The sequence below is a fragment of the Paroedura picta genome, chromosome 4 (genome assembly GCF_049243985.1).
Source record: "Paroedura picta isolate Pp20150507F chromosome 4, Ppicta_v3.0, whole genome shotgun sequence".
Taxonomy (NCBI): domain Eukaryota; kingdom Metazoa; phylum Chordata; class Lepidosauria; order Squamata; family Gekkonidae; genus Paroedura; species Paroedura picta.
This window is the reverse complement of record NC_135372.1, coordinates 6673932-6688347: the sequence shown is the minus strand read 5'-3', so window position 1 is coordinate 6688347 and position 14416 is coordinate 6673932. Positions and strand designations below refer to the sequence as shown.

General features: G+C 48.0%; 1 protein-coding gene across 2 annotated transcripts in view; it reads left to right on the top strand.

The window, feature by feature from the left end:
- Window positions 1-14416, top strand: part of WDR18 (WD repeat domain 18) — a 53483-nt gene that overhangs the window by 17505 nt on the left and 21562 nt on the right. For both annotated transcript variants that reach the window (XM_077331662.1, XM_077331663.1), the window contains exons 5-7: window positions 1292-1435; window positions 5231-5295; window positions 10550-10674. In XM_077331662.1, the coding sequence (XP_077187777.1) occupies window positions 1292-1435; window positions 5231-5295; window positions 10550-10674 (334 nt within the window). The remainder of the gene's footprint in view (window positions 1-1291; window positions 1436-5230; window positions 5296-10549; window positions 10675-14416) is intronic.

Here is a 14416-nt window from a genome sequence, read left to right as displayed (position 1 = left end):
CTTGGCTTGGCGGAGGTGGTATAATGCCAGCCACACTACCTTTGTGACCTGGGCCTCCATTGTAAGGAAAGCGTCCAGGGTCACGCCCAGGTTCCTGGCAGTGTGTTGGTGAGAGCTACACACCGTCCAGGGTAGGCAGGCACGCTTCCTCCCATGGTCCCTTCCTACCCAACCACAGGACCTCCGTCTTTGCAGGGTTGAGCTTCAGGCGACTCTGCTTGATCCATTTTGTCACTGCTTCCAAGCATCTGGCTAAGGGTTCTGGGAGGGGAGTCAGGGTGGCCATCCATCAGGAGAAAGAGCTGGGTGTCATCTGCATATTGGTGGCAACCCAGCCCAAACCTCTGCACCAGCTGAGCCAGAGGGCGCATAAAGATGTTGAATAAAATAGGAGAGAGGACTGCTCCTTGTGGGACTCCACATTTTTGTTGGAAAATGCTCATTGGCTACTTCAAACGTGAAAGACTTTGCCTTTAGAAGGATTTTACTATTCTAAAGGGGTTAAAAATGAGGAGATTTTACACTGTTCCTCCAAATTTTCCAAATTCCACCCCCTCCCCCAAGGCCAGCTACACATGCACATGCATATCTGTGCGTCTCTGTCCTGGAGCATTCTGAGGCCTCATCAGGCAGGTATTTCTCTTTTGTCGTGTTTTTCTGCATAGTTGGGGGGTCCTGAGTGGGACCCCTCCCTCTTTGCCTGGCCTCATTGGCTCACGGGCCAGGCCCTTTGCCTACCTGCAGACCTCCTCTGTGCTCAAAAAGCAGCATCCGCACCAGTCACCCTTACGAGATCCCTGCAGGGTAGGCTGCCACTGGATCTCCTTGGCAATGAGCCAAAGAGATCAGTAGTTCGTGGAACAAAACACACGGAGGGTGTAAGCTCCCACGTTTCAGTTTGCTCAAAACCCGTGCTTTTATCATTCCCCTTTTCACCCGTTCTCTCTTGCAGCAAAGCTTAACACAGGACACATCATTCTTCATTTCCCCTTTCATCCACACAACAAGCTTGCAAGGTGAATAACACGCCAGTGTGTGTAACCAGGCCAAAGTACCTGGGGTGGGGGTTCTAGCTGTGTACAAATTTACGCTGTGGTTTTGATTTCTGCCCAGTAACAATAACTAACCTTTGGTTTTCAGTTCCTTTTCAGCATCTTTCGGTAACAGTTGAACAGACTGCATAGAAAACACCCCTGCGATGCGGTGTCTCTGCGGCTGCTGTGGTGGAGGGCGGGATTTCCCTAGCTGAAAATGCTTGGCTAATCCTTTTTGTCCTGTTTTCCTTCCTTAGCTTTGGGACATCTCCTCTGGGGACCTTCTCTTGTCTGTGGTCTTCGATGTGGGTATTATGTCCGTGACCCTTGACCTCACTGAATATTTCATGTTTTGTGGTGGCATGGATGGTTCCATTTTCCAGGTGGATCTATGCTACTGGGTATGTCCTTTATTACGTTATTTACTGTATTTATACCCCTCTCCCCATCCCACCCTGCTCCAGTCGGGATCCAAAGAGGTGCAGCATCATTCTCTTTTCCATTTTACCCTCACAACAAACTTGTGAGGTAGGTGAGGTTGATAAAGGGCAATGATATAGAGCAAACTTAGGACATTCCAAGAGTATGTGGTATTAACGTGTCAGGGCTATTATACCCATGCACACAGTGTCTCTCCTGAGAAGGGATCTTCAAAGATCTCTCTTTAGTGATATTGAAGTTAAAGATGTTTAGGCGAGCTAATAGAAATGCTCTTTTTAACAAACGTGCCTCCAAAGGGCATACAAGGTTTTGTATATTAAGAGGGTAGCCCAGAAACGGGGAGAACATGCGTTGTTAGTAGAAAAACCTAATAACTGAGCACCCTGATCTTCTAATCTCTGTTAGATTGACTTTAGTATAACCCCTCCTTCTTGCACACTAAGGGTTGAGATGTCCAGACCGATATTTTGTAGTTTCTGTGACATTTTACTTAACCAGTTAAGAGAGCAAGGATCGCTCAAAAGGTTAATCAGCAGACTACCTGGTTGAGCATGGAAATGAATTTTTAACCAGTATTTGAATGACTGAAGGCTTTCAGGCTCCTGTCCTGGAAACTTTGCTGCCTCTCAGACCAGCTGAGATTCAGGAAACCTCAGGGCAGGGCAGAAGTCCCACTGGTATCCCCTGTTCAAATCGTTAGGTTGGGGGTGGAAAGAAAAGGAGAGAAACAAGCTCTTTCTCTTCTCACAGTGGGGAAGTCAGAACTATTTCTGCCCGTTCCATGCTAGAGGTAAGCAAAGAAACAGGCTCTTTCTTACCTCCCTTTTCCCCACCTTGTTTATGTCACTGCTTTGCTGGGGCATGAATTGGATCAGACCCCCAACTTTCAGCTGATATCTCAGTCAGCTGAGTCAGCTTCTGACCAACAGCCAGCTCAAGACTTGCTATTTCACAGCTGTTTCATTTGCTCATTGCCATGTGAATGGATTCCCAGTCCGATCAGTCTGCTTGTGAGTGTCGGGAGAGGATAAACTTGAGCGCAAGCAGGTTAGGGGAGAAATTTGCAGAATCCCAATCCAAGAATTATTTATCCTCATTCTATTTGAGCCATACTTTAAAATACCAGATTCTCAAAACCGCCATGGAGTTAGTCACCTGAAGATTTCTAAGCATGCATATGCTTGAGGGTAGGGTTGAGCGCTTTGGCAGCCCAGGCGTGGCTAGCGCCGCGCCGTGGGATGGAAGAGGAGGCGTGAGCGTCAGCACGCCGGTGGGCGCACACACGCAGGCATGATGTACGCCTGCCGCCATGCTGACACCCACTCCTCCCCCCCCTTCCGCAGTGGGGCACTGGCTGCACCGGGTGGGACTGGCTGCTTTGGGCACCGAAGCGGCCAACCCTACTTGAGGGTATTTCAGCCATGTGTAGTCCAAGCTTAACTACAGCTTGTTTTCCTTGGCTGTAGTTCAGTGTTAAGGTCTGGATATTTAAATCATAAGGAAGGATGGGTGTTAGGGGAGTTGTCAAAATTCTAGTACCCCATCTGGGAGAGAAAAGATTCACTCTATTTATTATCTGATTTATAGACCTCCCCTCTCCACAAACTGTCTCGGGGTGGTTTACATCAATAGATAAAAACATTCAAAGCAGATTAAACCATCCTAAACATGAAGAACTTCCAAATAAAATCCTACCCCTCACCCACCCACCCCAGCCATCTTCAGTCTAGCCTGCCGGAATTGCCTATAGACCAGGTGCATATGCCTAGCCTCAGAGGGGAAGGGGCCCTGAGAAGAGGCCCTCAGGATCTCAACTATGGGCCTGGTGGAAAGATTGTCATCTTTCAGGAACTGCAGAACTCTTCATCGATCCATCAGTGCCCTAATCTCAGAGGGCAGCTTATTCCACTAGGCTGGAGCCAGGGCTAAGAAAACCCTGACTCTAGTTGAGGCCAGGTGGATGGGGCCAGGGATCACCAACAGATTAGCACGTGACAAACTACCTTCCGGAGGAACATATTAGGAGAGGTGGTCCTTCAGATCCACAGGGCCCAAACCCTAGGCTTTTGGCTAACAAAACATGCAGCTTTATTAAGAACTAGTAATCAAGCCCGCTGTACCTAAAATACAGCGGGCGCTAGGCATGGGAGCCCCCGGCAGTCGCACGGAGCGCGGCTGCCGGGGGCTCCCTTGGTCGGCGGCCTGACGCAGCGAGAGCCGCTTCCGCTCCATGCGGCACAGTTGCTTCCTTGTTGCCAGGGCGGGAATCGGCCGGGCCAATCGGCACCCTTTCTCATCCCGGACCGAGCCCACCCTAACTCCTCCCACAAAGCCTTTACGGCTTTATTTAGTCCACGGCGCCACCGGCGCTGCAGGCTGTGTTCAGATGATGATGATCATTCCAATGCAAGCAGGAGTAAATCATGTTAACATACTGAACAAAGTTCAAAGTTATTCCCCTGTAGGATAAAATTAGACAGGTCGGGGGCTGCTGTTTCTGTTGGCTGCAGAGGAGAGGACACGCAGTAATGGGTTTAAACTTCAAGTACAACGATATAGGCTAGATATCAGGAAAAGATTTTTCACAGTCAGAGTAGTTCAGCAGTGGAATAGGCTGCCTAAGGAGGTGGTGAGCTCCCCCTCACTGGCAGTCTTCAAGCAAAGGTTGGATACACACTTTTCTTGGATGCTTTAGGATGCTTAGGGCTGATCCTGCGTTGAGCAGGGGGTTGGACTAGATGGCCTGTATGGCCCCTTCCAGCTCTATGATTCTATGATTCTATATGAAAAAGCATTCAGCGATTCGGCTCTCAAACATAATTCATTCCATCCTCCATTTAGAGTACATTCTTCATTCCTAAGAGGAACACAAGGAAAATATATCCTTTTCCCTGCAACTTAAGGATGGCACTGACCCTTGACTGAGATATGGTTGCTTATAGAGTTAAAAAGCAGATTTAAGGAAAAGTGGAGGGAAGAAAGGGGAAGAACATCTTGAAATTCAGCAAATCAGTCTAAAAGACAACAGACAAAAATTTAGGCTCACCAATTAAAGCTATTGAAAAGCTCTGAAATCCTTGCTGAATTCTTGATGGCGAAATAAAATATGTGAACAATGGGCTGTAACTGTGCATGGCATTAACCCTGACCAAGTGTTAATGTTGCCCTGGGCAAACCCTGCTGTCTACAGCTTTTCCCGCTCCTCTGCTTGCAAGGAGACAAGCCCCAGTGGTTATCCCTGGTGACCTGCACTGCACTCCTGCCTGGCTTCTAGAATTGGGATTTTGCTTTCCATTTGGGATCTTCTCCAGAGCTCAAGTGACCAGCCATCGTTGCTGCAGCAGGTTGGAGTGGCTGGTCATTGTCCCTGCCAAACCCTTTGCCGCAGCCTATCTTTCAAAGCAAGCTTTGGCTGCAGCATCACACAGCTGCCACGTCAAATGGTGGCACTCCTGTCAAATGGCTTCAAGCTGCCAAAAATGCAGCATTGGTGCTGTGTGCCCTTTCATGGCTTGATGCCCCCTTTTTATCACCCCTGGCAGCCAAAGGAAGCAGAGGCTCGCTGGAGGAGGACGGCTTCCAGCCACAGTTTGGTTCTTTGCCCAGAAGGGATGGGCCCCGTTGTCAGGATTTGGCCCGTGACTGAATGACTCTCCCACTCCTCTGTGTATGGGGTGTGCAAAACCAGTTTTTCCCTTTGTACAAGTGATGACAATTAAAAGTAGACTCTTTTCTCTCCCCCCCACCCTTGGCAGCCAGTGCAGAGAGAGAGAGGATTTCGGAATGAGCGGGAGAATGGCAAAGTCTTCCAGGGACACAGGTGAGTTGCCATTCTTGCACCCAGAAGAAGTGCTCACGTCTCCACCAGAGCTGTACACAAAGACTAACTCGGCCCCAGTTTCCCATTGAACGTGGGCATAATCCTCTATGGGAATTTTCTTTGCTCCTGGCCTCCTTTCGTACTCCTGAGGTGGGTGACATGGTGGATCCAGCTCCAAACCCAGAGCCCGTGTGTTAAAATCTAGGCCAGTGGATCTCAACCTGGGGGTCTAAGGACCCTTTCACAGGGGTTGCAGCAGGGCAAGCAGCTTGGTCACGGAGGGGGGGGGGGCTGCCATCCACACAACCTCCTTGCAGGGTAGATAAAGATCATAGAATCATAGAGTTGGAAGGGGCCATAAAGGGCATCTAGTCCAACCCCCTGCTCAACGCAGGATCAGCCCTAAGCATCCTAAAGCATCCAAGAAAAGTGTGTATCCAACCTTTGCTTGAAGACTGCCAGGGAGGGGGAGCTCACCACCTCCTTAGGCAGCCTATTCCACTGCTGAACTACTCTGACTGTGAAAAATCTTTTCCTGATATCTAGCCTATATCATTGTATTTGAAATTAAAACCCATTACTGCGTGTCCTCTCCTCTGCAGCCAACAGAAACAGCATCCTGCCCTCCTCCAAGTGACAACCTTTCAAATACTTAAAGAGGGCTATCATGTCCCCTCTCAACCTCCTTTTCTCCAGGCTGAACATTCCCAAGTCCTTCAAACTATCTTCATAGGGCTTGATCCCTGGGCCCCAGATCATCTTTGTCGCTCTCCTCTGTACCCTTTCAATTTTATCTATGTCCTTCTTGAAGTGAGGCCTCCAGAACTGCACTCCAGGTGTGGTCTGACCAGTGCCGTATACAATGGGACCATGACATCTTGTGATTTTGACGTGATGCCCCTGTTAATACAGCCCAAAATGGCATTTGCCTTTTTTACCGCTGCATAACACTGCCTGCTCATGTTTAGTTTACAGTCCACAAGTACCCCAAGGTCTCGTTCACACACAGTGTTACCAAAGCATATCCCCGATCCAGTAGGCATGCTTTTCATTTTTCTGACCCAGATGCAGAACTTTACACTTATCTTTATTAAATTGCATCTTGTTCTCATTTGCCCATTTTTCCATTGTGTTCAGATCTCGTTGAACTCTGTCTCTTCCGGAGTATTTGCCAGTCCTCCCAATTTGGTGTCATCTGCAAACTTGATGAGTAGTCCCTCCACCCCCTCATCTAGATCATTAATAAATATGTTAAAAAGTACCGGGCCGAGCACCGAGCCCTGAGGTACCCCCCTACTCACCTCTCTCCAGTCTGATGAAACACCATTGACAAGAACGCTTTGAGTGCGGTTCTCTAACCAATTCCCTATCCACTTAACTATCTGAAAATCCAGATTGCAGTCCTTCAGCTTATCCATCAGAACATCATGGGGAACCTTGTCAAAAGCTTTACTAAAATCCAAGTAAATGACATCAACTGAATTTCCCCGATCCAGCAAACCTGTTACTTGGTCAAAAAAGGAAACCAGGTTGGTCTGGCAGGACCTGTTGGAGACAAATCCATGCTGACTTCCTTGGATCACCAAATTGTCCTCCAGATGTTTGCAGATCACTCCCTTTAATATCTGCTCCATTATCTTGCCCACAACAGAGGTCAGACTCACTGGTCTGTAGTTTCCCGGGTCATCCTTCCTCTCTTTTTTGAAGATCGGAATAACGTTTGCTCTCTTCCAGTCCTCCGGGACATCTCCAGTCCTTAAAGAGGTTCCGAAGATGATGGACAAGGGCTGTGCAAGTTCTCTGGAAAGTTTTTTGAGTACTCTCGGGTGCATTTCATCCGGACCAGGGCATTTGAACTCATCCAGTGCAGCTAAATGCCTCTCGACAACCTCTCTGTCCATGTTAACCTGCCACCCAGACACTATCCTTTGGCTACGGCCATCTGTAGATGTGCCTAAACACTTTGACCTGTGGGAAAAAACAGATGTAAAATAGGCACTAAGCCTTTCTGCTTTAGAGCCTCTTGTGGCGCAGAGTGGTAAGGCAGCTGTCTGAAAGCTTTGCCCATGAGGTTGGGAGTTCGATCCCAGCAGCCGGCTCAAGGTCGACTCAGCCTTCCATCCTTCCGAGGTCGGTAAAATGAGTACCCAGCTTGCTGGGGGGTAAACGGTAATGACTGGGGAAGGCACTGGCAAACCACCCCGTATTGAGTCTGCCATGAAAACGCTAGAGGGCGTCACCCCAAGGGTCAGACATGACTCGGTGCTTGCACAGGGGATACCTTTACCTTTACCTTTTACCTTTCTGCTTTCTCTGCATCCTCCGTTAGAGTTTGTCCATCCGCACCCAACAGTGGGCCTATTGCCTCCTTTACTTTACGTTTGCTCCTCACATAACTGAAAAATCTTTTCTTGTTACAATGGGTTTCCCTGGCCAATCTTAGCTCACTCTCAGCTTTGGCCTTTCTGATGATTGATCTACAGTGCCTAGTAACCTGTAGGTACTCTTCTTTAGAGCTCTGTCCTTCCCTCCATTTCCTGAACATTTTCCTTTTCTTTCTTAGTTCCTCTTGAAGTTCTCTGTTCATCCAAATAGGCTTCTTAGAGCTCCTGCAGTGTTTTCGTCTTTCTGGGATAGTCATTGATTGAGCATGCAATAGCTCTTGTTTGAGTAGCTCTTGTTTGAGCAACCTTCACATGCTCCCTTCCCTTCCAGCATTCTTGTCCATGGTATGACACTCATCATGTCTCTGAGTTTATTAAAGTTTGCGCTACGAAAATCCCACATCCGCGTCTGGCTACAAACTTCCTTGGCTCCCCATCTTAAAAGGAATTCTATGAGGACATGTTCACTTCCCCCTAGGGTCCCCACCTCCTTCACCTCATCCACCAACTCTTGCCTGTTGGTCAGTATTAAGTCCAGTATGGCTGAACTCCTTGTGGGTTCATCTACCATTTGATAAATGAAATTGTCAGCCAGGCAGGTCAGAAACTTGCATGACTGAGGACGCTTCGCAGAGTTTGTTTCCCAGCACACATCTGGGAAATTGAAGTCACCCATGATGACAAGGTCCTGCCGCTTGGATATTTTCTCAACCTGCTCACAAAGTGCAGCATCCACATCCTCTCGTTGGTCAGGCGGTCGGTAGCAGACACCAACCACCACACTTTTTGTTTTCCCCTCGCTTATTTTCACCCAGATGCTTTCCACTGTAGATATGCTCTCCTTCACTAGAATTTCCTGACAGGTAAGCCCTTTCCTCACATACAGTGCCACTCCTCCACCTCTTCGATCTATTCTGTTTTTTCTGAACAGTTCATATCCATCCACCATTACATTCCAGTCATGAGAATCATTCCACCAAGTTTCTGTGATGCCTACTAGATCATACCTTTCCATCAGCATGAGAAGTTCCAGCTCTTCCTTTTTATTGCCCATGCTTCGGGCGTTAGTATAAAGACATCTGAATCCTTTTACTTTTGGTTCCCTATGAGCAGGGAACCCTTTCCTTTTAAGCCTCTTGTGTCACGTTACACAAGAGAAATTTGCCGTAGCCAGTGGGACATATCTGTGAGTTACGGGTTCCAGTCCAGCATTCTCTGCAAAGCTCCAATCTTGAAACTAGGGGGTCAATATGGGCGTGGACTATTCACACGTGAGCATGTGGTATTCAGTATGAAGCAAAATGTCCTGCAGGTGCATATTGGCTTATTTTCAAATAATTTATGTCCTGCCATTCCCCAGATGCTGGGTTCTCCATGCCTTGCCAATCAGTCATTCAGCACATCAATTAAAATGTCAAGCTATAACCCCCCTAAATTGTACCCTGTCATTGTCAGCGTAGGGCACCATCGAAAGCCCTGGCAAATGAGCAGGCCAGTACTTCTTTTGAGACCTCTGCAAAGAAGGGCCCCTCCTCACTTGATCTGTAGTTTGTTTTGCATGTAAAGTACCTGCATGCAGAAAACTAGCACAAGAACATCAGAAGAGCCCTGCCGGTTCGGAACGGGAGTCCACATAGTCCAGCATCCTACCTCACATAATGGCTAGCCAGTTCCTCTAGAGAGGGCAAACAACAGGGCGTGGAGGCCAAAGCCTTCCCCTCGTAAGAATGTGAGAAGAGTTCAGCTGAATCAGACCAGTGGTCCGTCTAGTCCAACACCATGTCTCACACAGTGCCCAAAATATTAGCTGTGACTTTATGGGGCTGGCTTGGGACAGTCACTCTCCTTCACTCAGCAAAAAGTGCATTATGAGGGCATGGCGAGGTGCAAAGGTAGGAGTTGGGGGCCTGGTCCTCTCCTGCCAAAGAACAAGGGGTCAGAGAATGGAGCAGGCAGCACAGAAAGGGCCACATTTTGAATCGTACGCCATACACAGATTTCCTGCATACAGAAAACTGCTATAGCAGGCAGAGTAGTGAGGGCGGGCGGGTGGGCAGAGAGCCCCCCCTCCCAAATTGTGCAAATTTTCTGTTGGGAGAGAATATTTAGCCCTAAGAGAACCTCCAAATCTATTGCCTGTGTCATCCAATCCAGTCTGCTTCCTCATTCCCTGACAAATAGGAGAAAGTGCAAGCATGCCAAGTCTCAGCCCAAAGCTTATACAAAGTCCCTTCCACCACCCCTCAACTCTGATCCAGCAGATCAAAGCCAGCTGCCTGTTTCCAGCCCTCCAGAATCTCCTGCACCAGAGGCAAAAGCACAGACTTAGACCTGAGCTCAGGTTAAAAGGAGAACAGCAGATGTCAGCTACCAACTGAAAGTGATGAGTTATTGCAGGATTGAATCTGAGCAGCTGGCATTTAACTATAAAACTTCTCAAGGGACACTGTGGGGGGGGGGGGTGGACCTCTTTGTTTGAATCCTAAAAGCCTTCAGTTCTTGGACCAGACTAGCGTGCTTGCCTGACTTCTGGAATCCTGAACCTTGGGCTGAAACAACTTTGTATCTTGTGTCTTTCCTAGGCTTTGGTTATTTTGAAAGAACTGTAAAGGTCACTACATTCCCAGCACCCTGCCAGACCCTTACAGCTAGCCTTTCCAGAAGCAGCTTCCTCTCTTTCTCCCAGGGCACCTTCCATTCTGTGGAAGCTTCACTGCTAACTTGGTTGGAGAGAGAAGCATAGGAGCAGCCGAGAACATCCCTGTTTCAGGCATTTGCTGTTTTCTCTGCTGCAGAGCTTAGGAAGTTTAGCTGCACACTGGGATATCCTTTGGCCTCTTGACTGGATGTCTTTGCTTCTCTCCTTACAGGAACCAGGTGACATGCCTGTCAGTCTCCACTGACGGAAGCCTGCTGCTCTCCGGATCTCACGATGAAACCGTTCGGCTGTGGGACATCCAGAGCAAACAGTGTCTGCGCACAGTGAATTACAAAGGTGGGTGTTGCACCCTGGCAGGGCGAGGATTAACCCAGATGCAGTTATTTGGAAGGTGGGACTGGGAAAACAAACATGCATGAACTTGGGTTAGGTCCTTCCCTTAAGTGTCCAGTTGCCACTGAGAAAGGAAAGAGATTAATATACTTCTTCAGTGGCTTTTCCCTCTCTTTCCAAGTTATCACCAATTTTTCTTTTTAATGTGGTTAATCATCTTAAAGTATAATTTGGCCACTGGTCTTACAAACTTCTTGAGGATACGTGATCTAGTTAACAGTCTCCCTTAACTTGATTATGTATCCTCCAGAAATTGATAAGAGGATTAACCATATAAAAAGGAAAAATTGGTGAGAACTTGGAAAGAGAGGGAAAAGGTGTAAACCCTGAAAACAGCCCCTTTTGGGCTCCCCTCAATATATATATTTTGGAATATCTCTCTTACTGGATTACTTTACTTTTGCACTTGAAGATATATACTATGATATTGAAGAAGTGCATTCATTGAACTTATATTTTTGAAAGACATAAGAAATGATACTGAGAATGATCAGTTTATAGTTTTTTTGTATTATATAAGAAACACTGAGAAGCATCGGAAAATAAATTTATTTTATGCCCGCACGGCACTGGCTTTTCCTCTCTTTGCTAATTGTTGTGGGAAATGGCTTGCCATTCTTCTTTTGCACAAAGAAAGGAAAGGCAGATTTGGTGTGTCAGGAATTGGTGGTTTGCACATTATTTAGTGGTGGAATGGAAGCTCAGCTTTCTGACGGTGGGGAAAAGTGCTGTTGAGTTGAATTCAGTTTACGGCGCCCCCTTAGGGTGATTTCAAGGCAAGCAGGGGTGGCTTGCCGCTGCCCTCTTCTGTGTTGTGGCCCTGGGCTCCCATCCAAAGGCTAACCAGGGCCAACCCTGCTTTGATTGCAAGAGCCAACTTTCTAGTCCTCATGTTTAAAGAGGGCCTCGTCTTCAGCTGTCATGAAAATGATGGGTTGCGATTGCCTTTCTTTAGCACCTGTGATGTGGCTTGAGCTTCCAGGGTAGTGGACTAATCTTAAAAGACACAACTGTGTTCCCTCAATCAGGGTCTCTCTCTACTCAAGAGAAGTGTGTAGCCCTTAAGGCTGCTGTGATTTGCTTGAAGGTGTGCTAGGAAGCTTTGATGAAATTGCATTGGGGGGATATTTGAATATTGCTTTGAGTGAAAGGATCATTGCCCTTTTCCCTAGTTGGAATAACTTTGGCGTATTCTCTTGCCTCCGATTTGGACTCTTAGATGCTTTGTGATGTTGCTTTCCAATGCACAATCTCTGTAGCAGTGCCTGTGATCTTGGGTCACTCCCATGTAGTGTATTTCCTGTAAAAAAAATTCTTTGTAATACCACCCTTTTGCAGGAAGTGGTGGCAGCTACAAATGTAGACCACTGCAAGAGGGGATGGGATAAACATGGAGCAGAGGTCCTTCAGTGGCTCATAGTGGAGTTGAAACACTCTGCCTGCAGCAGGGATAGTTCTTGGATCCTGGGTTGGGGCAACAGTGGGAGAGCTTCTGGAGGTCTGGCCCTGCTGTGGACCCACGGGTGGTCCCTGGGGTTTGGCCTGATCCAGCGTAGCTTCTCTGATTTTTTCTTATGTTCTTGGTGCTCAAAGGCAGCAGTGGAAGGGCCTTACTAGGGGTCCTCCTGATGGCACGTCAATTTTGGCCACTGAATGACACCGAGCGTTTGATCGGATGGGCCATTGTCTTGTTTCAACATGGCTTCTCTTATGTTCTTATGTCTAGAACACTGATGCTCTGTATTTTGGCACCTGAGGGCAACAGTGGGAAGGCTTCTGGAGTTCTGGCCCTGCTTGTACTTTGATTTTGGTCACTGTGTAACACAGAGTACTGGACTGGATAGGTCATTGGACCTTCCTTTGTGTTCTAATGTTACCTTGATGATCTTATGAAATGGGCACCAGGAATTTCAGGAGGTGTTCTAGCCCTGTCCAGCACAGTCCTGATTCTAATAAAAAGTGAAACGTGAAAGAGGCTGAGCAAGTTGAGTACATCCATGCATGCTGACCTTGTGCATTTCCACGTCAGCCGTAAATGATCCTCAAGTCCTTGGACTTGGTGCACTCCCCCCCCCCCTCATGTGGAGAGCTGCTTTAGGAGGCCTTTCCAAGTTCAGTTGTCATCTGCTTTGTATCTGCCTGAAGTCATCTTGAGAAAGGCGAACTCTGAATACTGGAAAGGAGATTTTGTTTCTGGCACACAAGCAGATCTTTAAGCTGGTTTAGAATCCCAAGCAGGGGTTTCATTGAAATGTTGAATAGAGTCCGAACGGGGGGTTGGGGGGCTGAGGAGAAGCCTGCCATATTGGAAGGCTCACATGTCCCTCTTGCCTTTAATGGAATTCCTCTGTGCAGATAGTGTTGCCTGTAGGTCAGCATGAGCCAAGAACACCATAAGCGGAGTCTGAAGTTCAGGTTTGCAGACTCTGATTAGAGGAGAAGAAGAGCTGGTTCGTATACGCTGCTTTTCTCTACCCAAAAAGCAGATTCAAATTGACTCCTCTTTCCTCCCCCCACAACGGACACCCTGTGAGGCATGTAGGGCTGAGAGAGCCCTGATATTACTGAAGAAGAAGAGTTGGTTCTTCTGTGCCGCTTTTCTCTACCCAAAGGAGTCTCCAGACGGTTTACGTTTGCCTTCCCTTTCCTCTCCCCACAACAGACACCCTGTGAGGGAGGTGAGGCTGAGAGAACCCTGATATTACTGCTTGGTCAGAACAACTTTATCAGGGCTGTGACTGGCACAAGGTTACCCAGCTGGCTGCATGTGGAGCAGGACCAGGGAATCCAACCCGGCTCGCTGGATTTGAAGTCTGCGTTCCTAACCATCGTTTACGCACTGGAGGTTTCATGCTGGGCTGCAAGCTGGAGTTTTAGTCATGACAGGTTGCCTTACCTCTTCCTGGAACCACACAGGGGAGCATTTGGCCTGGTGCACCTCATCCACCACCGATTTGTGCTCCTGCAGGGGAGCTGGGGCAGTGAAGTTCCCAGCACATAAATGGTCCTGGAGAGCCACAGTTCGGCCGCCCCTTGCAGAGTGCCAGGCCTGGAACTGGGAGATCCAGGTTGAAATCTCCACATGACCGTGGAGCTTTGCTGAGCGGCGTGGAGCCAGCCCCAATTCTCCCTCCCTCTCCAGGGGACCTCCTGGGGTTGTCACAGACAGACCCACGGATAGATATTACTGCTTGGTCACAGAGGAAACATGGAGAGAATGACTGCCATGTCTGCCATCTTGGGGTTCCTGGAGGACGATCAGGACAGAAATGCATTAGATTAATAGATTAATGCATTAGATTAATTAGATTAATTAATAGGAGGCCCTGCACATAAGGTCTGTCACAGGACATTGACTCGGACACTTCTGAACTCAATCTTGGAGGATTTTTTGTCTTCTTCCTGGTGCAAAGCATCAGGCTTCCTTTGTGCAAACCTTCCAAGGCATGACTTGCTTGCTTCCCTGATCTCTGCCGGGCCTGCTCTCCGTGTCCTGCCACTTTGCTGCCAACAGAACGAGATTGGTAATTTCTCTTGGGCTTCGGTGTTCCTGAAACATCCAAGTATTTGGTCAGCAAAAAGGCATGGAACAAAAGCAGCCAGACCTTGAACGGCATGCAGTGTGACAGGGTGCCATGCCCGTGGAGATAGAATCATAGAATAATAGATTTGGAAAGGGACCTCA